Genomic DNA, 21,817 nt, shown 5'->3' on the forward strand with positions numbered 1-21,817 from the left:
CACTGGCCAAAGCCTCCACAACAGTCAGCTGACCTAGAGATGGGAATAACTAGTGAGGTAATTAAATTCGCCGATGACACAAAATTATTCAGGGTCGTCAAGTCGCAGGAGGAATGTGAACGATTACAGGAGGACCTTGCGAGACTGGGAGAATGGGCGTGCAAGTGGCAGATGAAGTTCAATGTTGACAAGTGCAAAGTGATGCATGTGGGTAAGAGGAACCCGAATTATAGCTACGTCTTGCAAGGTTCCGCGTTAGGAGTTACGGATCAAGAAAGGGATCTGGGTGTCGTCGTCGATGATACGCTGAAACCTTCTGCTCAGTGTGCTGCTGCGGCTAGGAAAGCGAATAGAATGTTGGGTGTTATTAGGAAGGGTATGGAGTCCAGGTGTGCGGATGTTATAATGCCGTTGTATCGCTCCATGGTGCGACCGCACCTGGAGTATTGTGTTCAGTACTGGTCTCCGTATCTCAAAAAAGATATAGTAGAATTGGAAAAGGTACAGCGAAGGGCGACGAAAATGATAGTGGGGATGGGACGACTTTCCTATGAAGAGAGGCTGAGAAGGCTAGGGCTTTTCAGCTTGGAGAAGAGACGGCTGAGGGGAGATATGATAGAAGTGTATAAAATAATGAGTGGAATGGATCGGGTGGATGTGAAGCGACTGTTCACGCTATCCAAAAATACTAGGACTAGAGGGCATGAGTTGAAGCTACAGTGTGGTAAATTTAAAACGAATCGGAGAAAATTTTTCTTCACCCAACGTGTAATTAGACTCTGGAATTCGTTGCCGGAGAACGTGGTACGGGCGGTTAGCTTGACGGAGTTTAAAAAGGGGTTAGATAGATTCCTAAAGGACAAGTCCATAGACCGCTATTAAATGGACTTGGAAAAATTCCGCATTTTTAGGTATAACTTGTCTGGAATGTTTTTACGTTTGGGGAGCGTGCCAGGTGCCCTTGACCTGGATTGGCCACTGTCGGTGACAGGATGCTGGGCTAGATGGACCTTTGGTCTTTCCCAGTATGGCACTACTTATGTACTTATGTACTTATGTACAAGACCCAGGGTTTGTGTGCCAGAACTCTAAGCCCAGCAGAAACCAGCAAAGCCAAGAACCACATTTTTTTTTTAATCAAAGGCAAAAAAGGCTGCCAGGGAGCAGAAAGAAAAGTTCACATCACCGCTAGTGAGGAAAGGAAGAAAGGACAACTGGCTGCCTCCCCAGGAAAGCTCCGTTCCTAGACACGTTATCAACACCTGCAGGAGCACACTGCTGCTGAAGCAACTGAATGCTGCACAAACAGAGCAGGGATCAGACTGGAATGGAGAATCAAAACTCGTGCCGCCGGAGCAATGGTGCAGAAGTGGGGCAGGGGTCTGGCAGGCAGAACATTTTTTTTTTTTTTTTAAATCTCTGACCCGTGCCTTTTTTTTTCTGTTTGTTGTTGTAGGCAGCAGACAGCTGCAATCTTGAAAATGGCGCCAAAGGCGCAAGATGGGGCCCACCAAAGACCTGCCATGGGGAAGAACCCGGGGGCAAAAACAAAGAAGGGAAGCTGGCTGTAGCTAACAATAAGGACGGGACAGGGTCCTGAAACTCCTCACTGGGAATCCCAAAAGGAGTAGTCAGCGTCTACTCCACAGGCTACACTTTCAGAGTAAAGTTTTAGGAGAGAGGTGGAAAACACAGACAGGGCAACAGAAGTGCTAGCGCCCAACACACCCAGACATTCACTGGCAAACTTCACTCTGCAGCTTTTTTTTTTTTTTTTAAGGGGCAGGAGAGCAAACTTCCAGGGTAAATGGACGCGCATAGCCAGACTAGAATCAGAGAGCAGGCAAACAGTGAAAAGGGGGGGGGGGGGGGGGGACCTGGCCCCACCAGGTATACCCCCCAACAGGCAGGCAGAGAATGCCAAGGCCTCCAGCTCAACTAGACCTGAGGGAACAGGCTAGGAGCAAGCATCATCCTGAGAGCTGCACGGGATATGTCTGTCCACCTGTTGAGATAGACAGAATACTGAAAGTGAGGCTGCTGCAGAGTATCCTTTATGGTAGAGCTCTGGCGTTCTATCTCCATCTGCTGGTAGGGGGAACATAAGCCACTCGTCTCAGGATTGATCTGTGGAACATAATGGAATTAGAGATTGTACGTTTCCTGATGGTGACCTTCATCCTGTTGGGATCAAAAGAAATGAAAAGTTGGGCAGACTGTCTGTGGGGCTCAGTGTGCTCCATGTAATAGGCCAAAGTTTGCTTGCAGTCCAAGGTGTGCAAGGAGCTCTCACCAGGATAAGCATGAGGTTAGGGAAAGAATGCTGGGAAGACAATCGACTGGTTCAGATGGAACACCGACACCACCTTAGGCAAGAACTTAGGGTGTGTGTGAAGGACTACTCTGTTGTGATTAAACTTAATAAAAGGTGCATCCACTACTAAAGCCTGAAGCTCACTGAATCTATAAGCTGAAGTAACCGCCACCAAGAAAATTACCTTCCAGGTCAAGTACTTCAGATGGCAGGAATCCAGTAACTCAAAATGAGCTTTCATCAGCTGGGTGAGAATGACTGAGGTCCCAAGACACATATGGAGGTTTGACGGAGGGCCTTGAGAAAAGCAAACCTCTCATGAACAAATAGAGGCTGTTCAGAGGTGGGCTTACCCCCTATACGTCGATGAGCACTACTGCACTGAGGTGAACCCTTACGGAATTGGTCTTAAGACTAGACTTGGAAAGGTGCAGAAGGTACTCAAGCAGGTTCTGTTTACGAAAAGAAAAGGGGTCTAGGGCATTGTCTTCACACCAGACAGCAAACCTCCTCCTTTTAAAAAAGCGAAGATACTTACCTGTAGCAGGTAATCTCCGAGGACTGCAGGCTGAATATTCTCACAAGTGGGTCAACACCAGCGTCAGTCGAGGAACTGGCATTTTGCCATAGCAAAAAAACAAAAACTTTGCTAGAGCCTTCTGGAGGTTGGGATGTAGAAGCGACCCCTCGTTCTGTTGGGTGAAATCAGGATCATGGTTCTACGGTCTTGCTTGAGTTTCAGCAAAGTCTTCCCTACTAGAGATATGGGAGGATATGCGTACAGAAGGCCTGCTCCTCAATGTAGAAGAAAGGCACCTGACGTTAGTCTGTCGTGGGCCTGAAGCCTGGAACAGAACTGAGGGACCTTGTGATTGATCCGAGTGGCAAAAAGATTCACCAAGGGGGTGTCCCTCGCTCAGAAGATCTTACGGGCAATGCCCATACTCAGCGACCAGACTTTGTGTACGCCTGCCAGATAAGTGGCTGGGAGAAACATGACCTGACAGTGTGCTCCCCTGCTTGTTGGTGTAGTACATCGCAACCTGATTGTCCGTTTGAATCAAGATAATTTGGTTGGACACATCACTGAAAGCCTTCAGAGCATTCCAGATCACTTGAAGCTCCAGGTTGATCTGAAGACCTGTCTCCTGGAAGGACCAGGCTCCCTCAGTGTGAAGCCCATTTATATGAGCTCCCCACCCCAGGAGGGATCAATCCGTCATCAGCACCTTCTGCGTCTAAAGAATTTGGAATGGTCGTCCCATGGTCAAATTGGATCTCTCTCTGACTCCCATGAACACTCCCCTTCGGTATCGGAAAGCACTTCCCTAAGGGAACTCAGAGACTGATCCTGCCTCGACACCGACGTCCTCGATGGTGATGCTGAGAGGCCGACGCCTGCATGGACTGCGGTGAAGCTTCCTCCACCTACGTCGAGGGAGAGTCGACTTGGGTGGCAGCCACAAGTGGCACCGAAGACAGGGACCCGTCGCTGCAGAAGACGGAACGGAAGGTGCAAGCACCCCTGACGCTGAAGCAGACTGGCGCAGCAGTCCTTTCAGAATTCTGGAAGCAGGGCCTGGATGCGCTCATCGAGAGCTGCCATTGGAGAAGGCTGAGGGGCTGGTAGAGCAGCTGGTGGCAGAATCTGTTAAGGCTCAGGAGTAGGTACCAGGCTAATAAGTGGCCGACGCATCGGCACCTCCTGTATGGAGGGGGAGTGTTCCTCTCGCGCTGACGCTTCTCGGGTACCGAGTCCTTTGATGCCCCGGAGCCGTGAGTCGAAGGAGAACAGTGACGGTGCTTCTTCGCCTTCGCTCGATGCCCGTCACTGAGGCTCCTTGGTGCCAAGGACGACGTGGAATCCTCATGTCTCCTTAGGGTTGGGTCCGACAATGGTTGGTCCCGGGGGGCCTGCACAGCAGGAGGCCTCAAGACAGGTAGAGACCCACTTGACACCTCACTACTCCCAGCAGCCATTACCTTTGCTCCTGTCGATGCTTCCCTAACGCCACTGACTTCGGTACCAAAGTCAAAGGACCAGACTGAGCCCCAAAAAGCTTCTCGCGTCAAAAAAGAAAGAAAAACTCAGAGAAAAGAAACTGAGGATTTACTAAGAGGAATCTTTTTCTTTTTTTAAACAAGCTAAATAAAGAAAAAGGCAAAAACAAAAAAAATTGATGAAAGAATACTCTTCTTCCCGGGCGAAAACGAGGAGCACAGGAAGAACCTGCCGCACCTTGCTGGAAAAAATAGAAACCGAGGTACAAACTCACGCAGTGGGAACTCAGCCTGTGCATGCTCGGTGGGTGCTGCACGTACACCAGAAGGCTCTAGCAAAGTTTTTGTTTTTTCCTATGGCATAATGCCGGTTCCCGGGCCTACGCAGACATCGACACACTTGTGAGTATATTACAGCCTGCTTGTCCTCGGAGAAAAGAGTAATAGCTCTTAGTGGAATATCATACATCGGGCAGGAAGAACCCTGCACATGTGCAATGGGATGCTACTAGATATTTCTACTGGCTGTATACGCTATGCAGCATCCACATGAGCTCTGTCGGATGATGTCACCCAGAGGTGAGAATGCTAATGACCTGCTTGCCCTCTAAGAAATATAAATACCCCAACCAGAAGTCTGAGGTCCTCAGAGACCTACACTGGACTATATAAAAAATGGAAATAAAAATTCAAAAATTGCATGGAATAACCTAGCTAAGATGCAAACAAGGGGAAAGTACTGCATAACAGTAGCAACTCTAAAATTCAATTAAGAATGGAAAACAAATAGTCATCTTGAGCTGAGCTCTGGAAAAGCACATCTTGACTGGCTCCATGGAAAGATGAAGACTGAAGTGGTGCTGTGCAACAGCAGCAGGTGGGAAATGGCGTGCACACAAGGAGAAGCAATTTGAAAGCTTCTCCTAGAAATAGGCGGGATAGAAATGATTTAAATAAAAGTACATACTACGCTAAAAAGCTTTCCCACAAAGACTGTTAGCTACACTATCCATACTGTGATGACTTTCTATCCTGCTGTCCTCAGCGAAAGGATTATACTCATGTTTTTCAAACTTTAGTTCCTCCTGTTGTGGGTTGGGAGGAACAACGAAGGAAGTATCATGGTTAGAGGGAGGTACAGGTGGGAAGGGAGGACACCAAAGGCCTGCAGGAAAAATGGAAGAGTACAGACTACATAAAGGATGCAAAAAAGTAATGGAAGAGAAGAAATAGATTGGTATGAGAGGGAGAGAAAAAGGCTGGAAATGAGAAACAATGGTGGCAAGATCAAGAACATAGAAGAAAGTAGCACTGAAGGGGGGTACTGGGAAAGAGAAAGAGCTGAAGAGGAGGTGATAAGAAAATGAAAAAAATAAAAGCATAAGACTAAATAAAGAGCAAAACAGAATATATATCAAGAAAGATTCAAGGAGGCTAAAGAAATGAGTTTTCAGCACTGGGCTGAAAACTGACAAGCAACAAAGAGGCAGGAGTAGCCACAATTGAACCATATTTTCCGCCTGGGTCCTTAACTGTTCTTACCACTATCTGAGGAATCCTCTTTCTTGGAGCGCATTTTTCTCTTTCGCCCACGTTTGCTCTTCTTCATTGATGGTTCTTGCCCTTCACCTCCATTCTCTCCATCTGTGCCATCAGGACCAGTACAGTTCTCAGAGTGTCTAGCCATGGTATTCTAAGAACAAAATACAGACAAGTAAAATTCACAAGAGGATCTTTTTGGTGATCAATAACATAACAATGAAAAGCAAACTTAATGGCTATTCCTTCACACTGATCACTATTTCACAAAGTGAGGTTAAGAAAACCGCATGGTGTTGAATCCATTCTATATAAAAGCTTTATGAATCACTAAAATAAACTGATAAAAAGGCATATGTTAAATAAAACAAAAAAAAATGAAAACAAATTGAAAGCAAACAGGCCATACATTAATTTATTAATGTTTAATCTTTTTATTGACTTTTAAATAATGACATAACCAAAGTAATGTACATTACAAAGTATCACATGTCAAGACATTTAAAGAAATAATGACAACCATATAATAACCTGAGCTATACATGATCTGGCCAACACTAGGATTCACCAATTCCCATAATAAATTCCAAACTGTAAAATATATGATCAAAATAAAGAAATAATGTCTTACAAATCCAGACACTGTATACATGAAAACATATTAATTTATACAATAAGACAAATTGACAGAGCACTACCACAGCAAAAATAGCCTGTCCTTATCCTAAGATTTCCATAACATATACAAAATTCAAATATGTTAGAATTAATGTGTTATCCAAGAACTAAACCCAAGAGCACTAGCTCTCTAACAACTAACCATGAACCACCTACCCCTCCTTTCCCCTCCCATAACCCCAAGACCACCTCCCATTCTTCCATGATAACGCATCCCTCCCTTCCAAATAGTCCCATCTCTCCCCCCCCCCCTTCTAGATCGGTACCTACTCAAATTCTTTAAAGGATTATATCGAGATGGGATTCAATAGAAAACTACGAACTCTTGAGGATAAAGACATTATAAGGCTCCCAAATGGTCCAAAAAGTTTTCCTGTGTTTTGGATTAAGACGAGCCTCTCTAGCTTCCATAAGAGCAAGGGTATGAAGAGCATTCCGCCAACACCAAACGTCTGGCGCCCTGCTCTGAGTCCAACATTGCATAATACACTTTTTCCCCACTACCCCTGCTTTACATATGAAAATTCGTTCATGTGTCAATAGAGAATCATCACAACCCACCCAGCCCAACAGAAGTCCAGTCGGTGTAATATTCTCTCGTTTATGTAACAAATGTTCCCAATATCTAATCAAACGTGACCAAAACACTTGTACCCTCGGGCAATACCACAGCGTTTGAGCCAAAGTAGCATCAAGATTTCTACATTTAACACAATTCTTTACATCTACACACCTCGCATAAAACGCCTGTCGGGGAGAGAAGTAAGACCTGGTTATAATTCGAAATTGACACTCTCTATATTGTGTACTATAAAGGCAGCGTGGAATCATCTGTATGAAACATAATACATCCCCTAAACTCAACTGGCACCACAAATCTGCTCGCCATTGGAGCGTCATCATATTGAAATCCTTACCAGCCATATGCAAAACTAGGGACCTATGCAGAGAAGCCACTGAAACACAACTCTGACTCGTTGGTCTAAAAAACACCTCAAGTTTCACAAACAAGTCTCTAGTACACTTTGAAAGTAAGGGTTTCACATAATGACAAGCTTGCATGCACGCATAAAAATGATGATGATGTGATGGGAAATGTTCCAGCATATTGTTGAAAGTTTTCACCGACCCATCTTCCCTTAAGTCTGCTACATAAAATATCCCTTTAGAAGCCCATTTACGAAATATCCCTGCAGTCTGACCTGATCCAAATTCTAGATTCCCCACTAATGGCAACAAATCCGTAAATTGTGAATTCACCGAGATATTTTGACAAATAGTTCCACACATATCTTATTGAGGATAACAAAACATGTTTTTTCAATGCAGGAGACAATCTGTGTTGTACCGCATGTAACAGATAATGAAGGTGAAGAGGCAGAAACAACTCCCTTTCCAAAGCCCAACACGTATAAAGTTCCGCTCCTAAGATCCAATCAGCCAGATGTCGCATCAAACAGGCTATGTTATACAATCTTAAATTAGGTAAAGCGAATGATACATACCTGTAGCAGGTGTTCTCCGAGGACAGCAGGCTGATTGTTCTCACGACTGGGTTGACATCCACGGCAGCCCCCACCAACTGGAACAAAAACTTCGCGGGCGGTCCCGCACGCAGGGCACGCCCACCGCGCATGTGCAGCCGTCTTCCCGCCCGTGCGCGACTGTTCCCGCTCAGTTGAATGACAAGCAAAGGAATGAGGAAAAAAACACAACTCCAAAGGGGAGGAGGGAGGGTAGGTGAGAACAATCAGCCTGCTGTCCTCCGAGAACACCTGCTACAGGTATGTATCATTCGCTTTCTCCGAGGACAAGCAGGCTGCTTGTTCTCACGACTGGGGTATCCCTAGCTCTCAGGCTCACTCAAAACAAGAACCTAGGTCAATTGAACCTCGCAACGGCGAGGGTATAACAGAAATTGACCTACGAAGAACAACTAACTGAGAGTGCAGCCTGACCAGAATAAATTCGGGTCCTGGAGGGTGGAGTTGGATTTAAACCCCAAACAGATTCTGCAGCACCGACTGCCCAAACCGACTATCGCGTCAGGTATCCTGCTGTAGGCAGTAATGAGATGTGAATGTGTGGACAGATGACCACTTCGCAGCTTTGCAAATCTCTTCAATAGTGGCTGACTTCAAGTGGGCCACCGACGCTGCCATGGCTCGAACACTATGAGCCGTGACATGACCCTCAAGAGTCAGCCCAGCCTGGGCGTAAGTGAAGGAAATGCAATCTGCTAGCCAACTGGAGATGGTGCGTTTCCCCGACAGCGACCCCTTTCCTGTTGGGGTCGAAAGAAATAAACAATTGGGCGGACTGTCTGTGGGGCTGTGTCCGCTCCAGATAGAAGGCCAAAGCTCGCTTACAGTCCAATGTGTTCAACTGAGGTTCAGCAGGGCGGGTATGCGGCCTGGGAAAGAATGTTGGCAAGACAATTGACTGGTTAAGATGGAACTCCGACACCACCTTTGGCAAGAACTTAGGGTGAGTGCGGAGTACTACTCTGTTATGATGAAATTTGGTATAAGGAGCATGAGCTACCAGGGCTTGCAGCTCACTGACTCTACGAGCTGAAGTAACTGCCACCAAGAAAATGACCTTCCAGGTCAAGTACTTCAGATGGCAGGAATTCAGTGGCTCAAAAGGAGGTTTCATCAGCTGGGTGAGGACGACGTTGAGATCCCATGACACTGCAGGAGGCTTGACAGGGGGCCTTGACAAAAGCAAGCCTCTCATGAATCGAACGACTAAAGGCTCTCCAGAGATGGCTTTACCCTCTACACGATGATGATAAGCACTAATCGCACTAAGGTGATTCCTTACTGAGTTGGTCTTGAGGCCAGACTCTGATAAGTGCAGAAGGTATTCAAGCAGGTTCTGTGCAGGACAAGAACGAGGTTCTAGGGCCTTGCTCTCACACCAAACGACAAACCTCCTCCACTTGAAAAAGTAACTCTTTTTAGTGGAATCCTTTCTAGAGGCAAGCAAGACGCGGGAGACACCCTCAGACAGACCCAACGAAGTCTACGCCCTCAACATCCAGGCCGTGAGAGCCAGAGACTGAAAGTTGGGGTGCAGAAGCGCTCCGTCGTTCTGAGAAATGAGAGTCGGAAAACACTCCAATCTCCACGGTTCTTCGGAGGACAACTCCAGAAGTAGAGGGAACCAGATCTGACGGGGCCAAAAGGGCGCTATCAGAATCATGGTGCTGTGGTCTTGCTTTAGCTTCAGTAAGGTCTTCCCCACCAAAGGTATGGGAGGATAAGCATACAGGAGGCCGGTTCCCCAATGGAGGAGAAAGGCATCCGACGCTAGTCTGTCGTGTGCCTGTAGTCTGGAACAGAACAGAGGCAGCTTGTGGTTGGTCTGAGAGGCGAAAAGGTCCACCGAGGGGGTGCCCCACTCTCGGAAGATCTTGCGTACCACTCTGGAATGGAGCGACCACTCGTGCGGTTGCATGACTCTGCTCAGTCTGTCGGCCAGACTGTTGTTTACACCTGCCAGGTATGTGGCTTGAAGAAGCATGCCGAACTGGCAGGCCCAATGCCACATCCCGACGGCTTCCTGACACAGGGGGCGAGATCCGGTGCCCCCCTGCTTGTTGATGTAATACATTGCAACCTGATTGTCTGTCCGAATTTGGATAATTTCACAGGACAGCCGATCTCTGAAGGCCTTCAGTGCGTTCCAGACTGCTCGGAGCTCCAGGAGGTTGATCTGAAGATCCTGTTCCTGGAGGGACCACAGTCCCTGGGTGTGAAGCCCATCGACATGAGCTCCCCACCCCAGGCGAGATGCATCCGTCGTCAGCACTTTCGTGGGCTGCGGAATTTGGAATGGACGTCCCAGGGTCAAATTGGTCCGAAGTGTCCACAGTGCAGCGATTTGCGACAACTGAGGGACAGGCGGATGACATCTTCTAGATTCCCGGTGGCTTGGCACCACTGGGAAGCTAGGGTCCATTGAGCAGATCTCATGTGAAGACGAGCCATGGGAGTCACATGAACTGTAGAGGCCATATGACCTAGGAGTCTCAACATCTGCCGAGCTGTGATCTGCTGAGACGCTCTGGTCTGGGAAGCGAGGGACAGGAGGTTGTGGGCCCTCGCTTCGGGAAAAAAGGCCTGAGCCGTCTGTGAATTCAGCAGAGCTCCTATGAATTCCAGAGATTGGACTGGCTGGAGATGGGACTTTGGGTAATTTATCACAAACCCCAGCAGCTCCAGGAGGTGAATACTGCACTGCATGGACCGGAGAGCCCCTGTCTCCGTGGTGTTCTTGACCAGCCAATCGTCGAGATATGGGAACACGTGCACTCCAAGCTTGCGTAGATACGCCGCGACCACCACGAGGCACTTCGTGAACACCCGTGGGGCAGAGGCGAGCCCAAAGGGCAGCACACAATACTGAAAGTGACGCGTCCCCAGGTGGAATCGGAGATACTGTCTGTGAGCTGGCAGTATCGGGATGTGAGTGTATGCATCCTTTAATTCCAGGGAACATAGCCAATCGTCTTTCTGAATCATTGGTAGAAGAGTGCCCAAGGAAAGCATCCTGAACTTGTCTTTGACCAGGTATTTGTTCAGGCCTCTCAGGTCTAGGATGGGGCGCATCCCCCCTGTTTTCTTTTGCACAAGGAAGTACCTGGAATAGAATCCCTGCCCTTCCTGCCCGGGTGGCACGGGCTCGACCGCATTGGCGCTGAGAAGGGTGGAGAGTTCCTCTGCAAGTACCTGCTTGTGATGGGAGCTGAAGGATTGAGCTCCCGGTGGGCAATTTGGTGGCGTGGAGGCCAAGTTCAGGGCGTATCCGCACCGCACTATTTGGAGAACCCACTGGTCGGAGGTTATCAGAGACCACCTTTGGTGAAAAACTTTCAACCTCCCCCCGACCGGTAGGCCGTCCGGTACGAACACTTTGATGGCGGCTATGTTCCCGTGGATCCAGTCAAAAGCCCGTCCCCGGCTTTTGATATGGAGGTGCAGGGGGCTGCTTAGGCGCACGCTGTTCCCGCTGGTGTAGTTGGTCCACCAACTGCTCGACCTTCTCGCCGAAAATATTATCCCCCCGGCAAGGGACATCAGCCAGCCGCTGCTGGGTGCGGTTGTCCAGGTCAGAGGCACGCAGCCATGACAGTCTGCGCATCACTATACCTTGGGCCGCAGCTCGAGATGCCACATCACAGGTGTCAAATACCCCTGGACAGGAACTTTCTGCACGCCTTCAGCTGCCTGACCACCTCCTGAAAAGGCCTGGACTGGTCCAGGGGGAGCTTGTCGACTAGGTCCGCCAGTTGCTTCACATTATTCCGCATGTGTATGCTCGTGTAGAGCTGGTAGGATTGGATGCGGGTCACGAACATTGAAGATTGGTAGGCCTTCCTCCCAAACGAGTCCAGAGTGCGAGACTCCCGCCCAGGGGGTGCCGAGGCGGTATCCCTCGAACTCCGTGCTCTCTTGAGAGCAGAGTCCACGACCGCCGAGTCATGAGGCAATTGAGGCCGCATTAACTCTGGGTCTGAGTGGATCCTGTATTGGGACTCCGCTTTCTTGGGGATGGTGGGATTAGATAAAGGTCTCAACCAGTTCCGAAGCAGTGTCTCTTTGAGGACATTGTGCAACGGTACCGTGGAGGACTCTCTAGGTGGTGATGGATAGTCGAGGACCTCGAGCATCTTGGCCCTCGGCTCATCCACAGAGACCACGGGGAAGGGAATGCAGATAGACATATCCCTGACAAAGGAGGCAAAGGAGAGGCTCTCAGGTGGCGAGAGTTTCCTCTCCGGTGAAGGAGTGGGGTCGGAGGGAAGGCCCACAGACTCCTTTGAGGAGAAATATCTGGGGTCCTCCTCCTCCCCCCATGAGGCCTCTTCCTCGGTGTCGGACATGAGCTCCTGTAGCTCAGACCTCAACCGGGCCCGGCTCGACTTCGAGGCACCGAGTCCTCGGTGGCGTCGTCGAGCGGTGGACTCCTGCGCCGGCGGGGATGAAGCTCCATCGACGGGGACTCCACCTGCATGGCGGTCGAGACCGGCGCCGTAAGCGGCGTCGAAGGCCTCGGCACCGGGCTAGAGCACGCCGGCGCCTCCATCAACGGAAGGATGGCTCGGAGGCACTCGTCAAGACCCGCTGTCGAGAAAGGCGAGGGAGCCGGTGGAGGTGCCGCCGGTGCCAGAATCTGCTCGGGTCCAGGAGAGGGCACCGAAGTGCCCGTGCCCTGACGTAGCGATACCTCTACCACCGAGGGGGAACGCTCCTCCCGGCGCTGCCGCTTCCTCGGCGTCGAGTCATCTTTGGAGCCGGAGCTGGTAGCCACATGCGCCGTGGGCGACCGATGACGGTGCTTTTTGGCTTTCTTCCGGTGACCGTCATCGGCGCTCGGCGGTACCGAAGAGGAGGAGGTAGATCCCCCTCAGCCTCGAGGGATCGGGTCCGACAGGGTTCGGTCCCGATGGCCCTGGGTAGAGGGAGTGACCGGGGCCGATTGCTCGCGGGGCCGCTCACCCCTGCCGTCTCCAAAAGTCCGGCGGGCCAACGGAACCTGTGCTCCTGGGGTCGGTGCCGTCAGTGCCGATTTCGTCGACATCGGTACCAGTACCGAAGATCCGGCCGTCGACACCGATGCCGTCGAAGTCGAGGGGCCGGCACAAGTTCCAAAAGGACGGTCCCGTAGAACTTGCCTCGCCACTTGTGTCCGTTTCCGTAAACCGAGACACAAGGTGCACGTTTTGGTATCGTGCTCCGGCCCGAGGCACTGGAGGCACCAAGCGTGAGTGTCGGTCTGCGAGATATGCCGGCCGCACCGACCACACTTCTTAAATCCACTCGGGACCTTCGAGGACATCGACGGAAAAATCGCGTCGGCGAAGTCAAAGTGGCGGTAAAAAGCACACCCGAAAAATAAATCGACCGCGCGGCCACAAGGCCGCAACGAGGCGCCCCCCGCTAGACGTATGAGGTGAGATTAAACAAAGTTTTCTTTTTTTTTGAAAAAGAAAACAGAACTAAAGAAAAAACAAACGATGAAGAAAAAACTCGCGTCTAAGGCGCGATCCGGTTTCCGGGGCTGACAGAGAGAGAGAGACGAACACGGCTCTCTCCAGCGCGGAAAAGAAAAGACTGAGCGGGAACGGTCGCACACGGGCGGGAAGACGGCCGCGCATGCGCGGTGGGCGTGCCCTGCATGCGGGACCGCCCACGAAGTTTTTCTTCCGGTTGGTGGGGGCTGCCGTGGACGTCAACCCAGTCTTGAGAACAAGCAGCCTGCTTGTCCTCGGAGAATCCTAAATCGCCTGTCCGCCAAGAACCAAACAGGTATTCAAAAGCAATCTTGGGCTTCCTTCCTGTCCAGCAAAAATATGTAAGTAGTTGCCGAATTTTGCGTAGATCTTTTTCCAACAAACAGAGCGGTAAATGCTGTAATATGGGAAAAGCCTCAGAAAACAAACCATTAACCCTAACTCTAGCCGTTGGTTTAGCATAAAGGGTCTGAATGGCCTTCACGAAAAATCCCTTTATTCCATACTTACATAACACTGCAAACAAAAAATTCCAAGTTACCCTATCAAAACCTTTTTCCGCATCAAAGCTAACAGTAAGCGACGGGATTTGTAATTCATGGACCTTCTCCATTGTGGCCAATAAGTCCTAATATTTTTAACCACCTGTCTCCAACGTATAAACCCTACCTGCGGGTCCGCGATCACTGTCGGCAGCACACGAGCCAAACGATTTGCCAATATCCCTGCTAATAACTTCGCTTCATAGCCAATCAACGAAATAGGCCTATAAGACTCAAGGAATCCTGGATCTTTCCCCGGTTTTAAAAACACCACAATCTCTGCCATATTCAGAGAATCAGGCAATCGCTGACTCTCTATAACCCCATTGAACAGATGGGCCAAAACTGATTGAATTTCGGACAGTAATAGTTTATAAAATTCAGCTCTGTAACCATCTGTACCCGGAGCCTTACAAAGCGTGCTCTGCTCCACTGCCCAAACAACTTTGTCGATTCCTATGGGAACATTAAGACCTATAGCTTGATTATCGGAGATTCTAGGTAAGTCTAAACTATGTAAGTAAATATTGGAATCCATTTCCTGGGTCAAATCAGAACTATATAAGGACTGATAATAATTACGAAACAACTGGACAATTTCCACATCTGTATTGACCATACACCCTGACTTACTATGCACTAACATCCGTTTAGATCCCCTAGTCTGGTGAACCAAACGCGCCAGCAGTTTGCTTGCCTTATTGCCATACTTATAAAGTTGATATTGGTAATATAGAGCCGATTTCTTGGCTCTCTGATGGAGCAGCTCATTAAGGGAACTCTGGGCCACCAGAAATCTGTCCCTATTTTCCTCAGTGGGAACCCTCCCAAATTGCCGCCGGAACAAACCAACCTGTTTCTCCAACTGCAGAATAGCCGCATCTCTTCTTTTCTTTTGCGCACTAAATGCAATATCACTTCTTATAACCGCTTTAGCGGCTTCCCAGAACAAAGCAATATCATCCGTATGTTGAGCATTAAACTCCCTATAATCCTGCCATTTGGCTCACTCCTTTCGCCTACCCTCTTTAACATCATGATGACCCCACTGGCGACAGCCCTTTTCAACCATGGCCTGAATCCCTTCATCTACACTGATGATGTAACCATTTACATTCCTTTCCAAACTTCCTTAGCCGAAATCACAGCGGACATTCAGAACTGTCTCGACATTATGGTCAACTGGGCTAATACATTTAAGTTTAAGCTAAATAAGGAAAAAACACATTGCCTCATTCTCTCCTCCCCGTTCGAACAGTCTATCCAGGGCATAATTCCTGCGCTTGATGTCTCCATCCCTATCTCAACAAGTTTGAAGCTTCTCGGGGTCACTCTGGATTCCAACTTGACTCTCGACCTCCAAGTATCATCAATTGTGAAGCATATGTTCCTCACCATGAGGTCTCTTAAGCTTATCAAGCAGTTCCTGTCGTTCGACCTCTTCAGGACCCTACTCCATTCCATCCTGAGCCATTTAGACTACTGCAATGGAATTTACACTGGCTGCAAAGAACATACCCTTAGGAAACTCCAGACTGCGCAGAACACGGCAGCGAGTCTTCTATTTGGCAAATCTCGGTTTACAGCAGCAAAACCCCTTCGTGAGCAGCTGCACTGGCTCCCAATTAAAGAACGTATCGAATTTAAACTCTGTACTCGTACGCACAAGATAGTTTATGGGGATGCTCCTGCTTATATGTATAGCTTGATTGACCTTCCTCCACGAAATTCCATGAGGTCATCCCGCACCTATCTTAATCTTCACTTTCCAGAAACTTGAGATACAAGCTACTTTTTGGATCCTCTTTTAGCTTTATGAGTCCCCGTTATTGGAACGCATTACCACTATCGTTAAGAGAAATATCCGATCACAGCCTGTTCAAGAAGTCCCTAAAGACATACCTATGTGATCGATCATACTCCTCTGCTGCTTGACCTCCTGCAACTCCTCATCCCTTTATCCATTTGTTTCCCTCCCTTCCCCTCTTCTGCCTTATTCTGTTGCTCTAGCATTACTATGTTACTACTTTACTTGAATGTTGTGAGCCACATGGAGCCTGCCTCAGTGGGATTTTGTGGGATATAAATGTTCACAATAAATAAATAAATAGGTTCTAAAATCCACATCATGATATAAATCCAAGGGGAATCTCCACCGCCGACAGGAAGATTCCATTAACCCACTTCCCAGCTCTACACACGTGGGGGCATGATCTGTTATAGCAGTAGGTCCAATTGAGGCCAACCTTACTTTGGAAAATAGGATTTCCCCTATCAAAATGTAATCTATACGAGATTGTGTCCGATGTGCCCTAGACATACGAGTATAATCTCTCTCCCCAGATGTAACACACGCCAAACATCTACCAGGTCCAAAGTACTACAAAGCAGTGGTATCCCCTTAGTACTATCATATTGAACTCCCTGCGGCAGACATGACTTATCCATAAGCGGATCCGCTACTAAGTTAAAATCACCTCCAATTATCATGGAGGTTTCCATATAAGGAAGTAACTTAAGGATGAGCTAAAGAATTTTTTTATCATAGACGTTAGGAGCATAAATGTTACACAACACAACTGGACTTCTATCAAGAACAAGCTGCGCAATAACACAGCTGCTCTCCAGATCAACCTCCACTGCTTTTTTCTCAACTTGTGCTTATGGAATAAAATTAGAACCCCAGCCTTCTTTGCCTTTCGCTGGAGCTTCAACATAATCTCCCACCCACCAAGTACGTAGTTTACTATGCTCCAGCAAGGAAAGATGTGTTTCTTGTAACAATGCTATGGTAGCCCCTTTACGGTGTGAACTATAGAGGATTTTTTTCCTCTTTATAGGGGACGCAATACCTCCCACATTCCAAGAATATATCCTTCAATCCTTCATGTAACTGCCATCAAAAATATTCCCCAGCCAACCTCATTCTTTCTACTACTACTACTACTTAACATTTCTAGAGCGCTACTAGGGTTACGCAGCGCTTACAATCTAATAGACAAGTGAACGGTCGGTCCGATAGGGGCAGTCAAATTGGGGCAGTCTGGATTCACTGAACGGTAAGGGTTAGGTGCCGAACGCAGCATTGAAGAGGTGGGCTTTAAGCAAAGACTTGAAGACGGGCAGGGAGGGGGCTTGGCGTAAGGGTTCAGGAAGGTTGTTCCAAGCATAGGGTGAGGCGAGGCAGAATGAGCGGAGCCTGGAGTTGGCGGTGGTGGAGAAGGGTACTGAGAGGAGGGATTTATCCTGTGAACGGAGGTTACGGGCGGGAACGTAAGGGGAGATGAGGGTAGAGAGGTAGTGAGGGGCAGCAGACTGAGTGCATTTGTAGGTAAGAAGGAGAAGCTTGAATTGAATGCGGTATCTGATCGGAAGCCAGTGAAGTGACCTGAGGAGAGGGGTGATATGAGTATATCGGTTCTGGCGGAATATGAGACGTGCAGCAGAGTTCTGAACAGACTGAAGGGGGGATAGATGGCTAAGTGGGAGGCCGGTGAGGAGTAAGTTGCAGTAGTCCAGGCGAGAGGTAATGAGAGCGTGGACGAGAGTTCGGGTGGTGTGTTCAGAGAGGAAAGGGCGAATTTTGCTGATGTTAAAGAGGAAGAAGCGACAGGTCTTGGCTATCTGCTGGATATGCGCAGAGAAGGAGAGAGAGGAGTCAAAGATGACTCCGAGGTTGCGGGCAGATGAGACGGGGAGGATGAGGGTGTTATCAACTGAGATAGAAAGTGGAGGAAGAGGAGAAGTGGGTTTTGGTGGAAAGACGATAAGCTCGGTCTTGGACATGTTCAGTTTCAGGTGGCGGTTGGACATCCAGGCAGCAATGTCGGATAAGCAGGCCGATACCTTTGCCTGGGTCTCCGCGGTGATGTCTGGTGTGGAGAGATACAGTTGGGTGTCATCAGCATAGAGATGATACTGGAAACCATGAGATGAGATCAGGGAGCCCAGGGAAGAGGTGTAGATTGAGAAGAGAAGGGGTCCAAGGACCGATCCCTGGGGAACACCAACAGATAAGGGGATGGGGGTGGAGGAAGATCCATGAGAGTGAACTTTGAAGGTGCGGTGGGAGAGATAGGAGGAGAACCAGGAGAGGACAGAGCCCTGGAACCCAAATGACGACAGTGTGGCAAGAAGTAAGTCATGATTGACAGTGTCAAAAGCGGCGGATAGATCCAGGAGGATGAAGATGGAGTAGTGGCCTCTGGATTTGGCAAGGAACAGGTCATTACAGACTTTAGAAAGTGCTGTTTCTGTCGAGTGAAGAGGGCGAAAACCAGATTGAAGCGGATCAAGGATGGCATGAGAGGAGAGAAAATCAAGGCAGCGGCTGTGGACTGCGCGCTCAAGTGTCTTGGAGAGGAAGGGTAGGAGGGAGATGGGGCGGTAGTTGGAGGGACAGGTAGGGTCTAGTGATGGTTTTTTGAGGAGTGGCGTGACTACAGCATGCTTGAAGGTGTCGGGGACAGTTGCAGTGGAGAGAGAGAGGTTGAGGATATGACAGATGGAGGGGGTGATAGTAGGAGAGATGGTGTTAAGTAAGTTGGTGGGGATGGGATCAGAGGAACAAGTGGTGCATTTTGAGGAGGAAAGAAGGCGGGCGGTTTCCTCCTCGGAGATATCAGGAAAGGAGGAGAAGGAGGTCTGGGTTGGTTGGTTGAGGGAGAGGGTTGAAGGGTGAAGAGGAGGAGGTGGCTTGGTAGTGAACTCAAGGTTGATCTTTTGCACCTTGTCGCGGAAGTAGTCAGCCAGTGATTGAGGAGAGAGTGACGGGGGGGTGGGAGCGGAGGGCACTTTGAGGAGGGAGTTAAGGGTGGCGAAGAGACGACGAGGGTTAGAGCTGAGAGAATTAGTCAATTGGGTGTAATAGTCCTGTTTGGCAAGGAATAGTGAGGACTGGAAGGAGGATAGCATGAATTTGTAGTGAAGGAAATCTGAATGGGTGCGAGATTTCCTCCAGAGGCGTTCAGCAGATCGGGCGCAGGAGCGAAGGTAACGGATGCAAGGGGTCAGCCAGGGCTGGGGATTAGTACGCCTTGTGGGACGGGAGGTGGATGGTGCAAGGGTGTCCAGAGCAGAGGAGAGAGTGGCATTGTAAGCGGAGACAGCCTCGTCAACAGACTCAGAGGACATGATGGAGGGGAGGAGATTAGAAATACTAGATGATAAGGTGGGAGGGTCAATAGTCTGGAGATTCCTGGAAGTAGTGGTTAATGTTGGGCGGGGCTGAGGGGGAGGGTGAAGAAGTGTGAAGGTGATCAGGTGATGATCAGAGACAGGAAGAGCTGAGGTGTGGAAATTGGAGGGTGAGCCGGAAGAGGAGAGGACGAGGTCAAGGCAATGGCCATCACGGTGAGTAGGGGTGGTGGAACATAGCTGGAGGTTGAAGGAGGATGTTAGAGTGAGGAACTGAGAAGCGTGAGAGTTGGACAGGTCATCAACGTGTATGTTGAAGTCTCCGAGAATGAGGGATGGAGATGAGGGTTCAAGAAAAACAGAAAGCCAGGCATCGAAGTCGATGATGAAGGAAGGGAGGGATTTATCAGGGGGGCGGTAAATGACTGCCACTCTGAGTGGCAACGGGTAGAATAGACGGATGGAGTGGACTTCAAAGGATGAGAAGCAGTGAGACTGTGGTAGGAGGAGGGGTTGGAAGCTACAGGAGGGCGAGAGTAGTAACCCAACGCCTCCTCCACGGCCAACTAGGCGGGGAGTATGGGAGAAGAGATAGCCTCCATGGCATAGAGCCGCAACTGAGGCAGAGTCGTCAGGGGAGAGCCAGGTTTCAGTTAGGGCAAGCAGGTGAAGGGAATGAGAGATGAAGAGATCGTGAGTGAAGGGAAGTTTGTTGCAGACCGAGTGGGCATTCCACAGTGCACATGAGAAGGGGAGGGAAGAGGGGGGGAGGAGGGGAATAGATATGAGATTGGAGACATCCCGGAAACGTTTGCATGGATAGGACGAGGACAGGTGTGGGGGACCTGGATTGGGATTGATGTCTCCTGCGGATAGCAGGAGGAGGAGCAAGAGAGTGCGGAGGAGGGTGGGGGAGGTAGGGCGACGAAGGCGACGAAGACGGGATGCGCTTAGGAGGAATGGGGATGGGTTAATGGCAGGAAGGAAGTGTTGAAGGTTGAGAGCTAGGAAGGAGGAGGGGGACAGAAGAGATGGTGAGGTGGTGAGGGACGGGGGTGAGTAGGGTATTGCAGTAGTGAGCAAGATGGGAGAGGACATGGGTGGGCAGTGAGTTCCAGTGGTAGACAGCGGTAGGGGGAGGGGAAAAAGATTAGGAAGGGACAGGGCAAGGAAGAGAATGTGTAAAGGGGCCATAAGTAGTAACTGAGGTGTTACGGGTATATATGTAGTGACTGAGGTGTTAAGCGATAGATAGAACGGCAGAGCTGGATTAGAGGCTTAAAACTGGAATGGTAGGCAGCAGGTAGGTAGGCACTGCCCAGTAAGAACAAGTCACACCCACTATGTTTGAAAAATGTGGGAGGAAAGGAGGTGAAGAGCCTGAACACAGAGACAGAGCAGTTATCTGCAGGCAGATTAGGTTGCTTGGGAGGGTATATAAGAACTATCACCCTAGGGGTGGGTGGGTAGAGGGGTGGGTGGGAGGGATCTAAGTCTAAAATGTACAGACAGAGCTGCAGCACAGCCAGTTAATCTGTAAAAAAGGTGGATTTCTCAAGAAAAACTGGTATAGAAGGCTGCCCCTCTAACAGAGAATCAGGTCACACCCACTAAGTTTGAATTTGTGGGGGAGATTCAGAGACAGAGCTGCTAAGTCTAAAATGTACAGACAGAGCTGCAGCACAGCCAGTTAATCTGTAAAAAAGGTGGATTTCTCAAGAAAAACTGGTATAGAAGGCTGCCCCTCTAACAGAGAATCAGGTCACACCCACTAAGTTTGAATTTGTGGGGGAGATTCAGAGACAGAGCTGCTAAGTCTAAAATGTACAGACAGAGCTGCAGCACAGCCAGTTAATCTGTAAAAAAGGTGGATTTCTCAAGAAAAACTGGTATAGAAGGCTGCCCCTCTAACAGAGAATCAGGTCACACCCACTAAGTTTGAATTTGTGGGGGAGATTCAGAGACAGAGCTGCTAAGTCTAAAATGTACAGACAGAGCTGCAGCACAGCCAGTTAATCTGTAAAACATCGGATGCATTGTCCTAGCCTCCAACACATCCATCCGGAACACCTTCCCTCCCTCAAGGTTCGCCAAGCTCCAACCATCTCAATAACATAAGAATCCTCCCAACTCAAAGCATCTGCCACTATACAGGTACCGCTACCCCTCCCACTCCCCCCCATCCCTCCCCAATACTCCCCCCTACCTAACCCCAATACCTGTCTACTGATTGTCACGCTTAATCACCCTCCCCCCGACTCAATTATGAATATGTCTATTACAGCCATATTACTTCAAACCTGTCTGTATAGAAGACATCATTACATAGAAGAGACCCACAGCACGTCCCAAACACACCGTTACCCATCCACTCCACCAGTCAACCCATACACACTGATCAACCAGACAAAAACAGTCATACGATGACGCATTACTCAAAAGCAAGCATACCCCACCCAACATCAGAATACCCAAACCTTGACACCAGACATCTTAGACCCACTGAATTGCTACAGCAGGAGAAGGAGCAATTGGAATACTAAAAGAGGAGGAGAAAAAAAAAAACCCCACCCTCCTCAAAAGTAT

At 49.1% G+C, this 21,817-nt stretch overlaps 1 protein-coding gene across 1 annotated transcript in view; it reads right to left on the reverse strand.

The window, feature by feature from the left end:
- Positions 1-21,817, reverse strand: part of CTCF (CCCTC-binding factor) — a 412,941-nt gene that overhangs the window by 63,837 nt on the left and 327,287 nt on the right. The window contains 1 exon segment of the mRNA XM_030203644.1: positions 5,858-6,008. Within this exon segment, the coding sequence (XP_030059504.1) occupies positions 5,858-6,008 (151 nt within the window).

The sequence above is a fragment of the Microcaecilia unicolor genome, chromosome 5, assembly GCF_901765095.1.
Source record: "Microcaecilia unicolor chromosome 5, aMicUni1.1, whole genome shotgun sequence".
Lineage (NCBI taxonomy): Eukaryota > Metazoa > Chordata > Amphibia > Gymnophiona > Siphonopidae > Microcaecilia > Microcaecilia unicolor.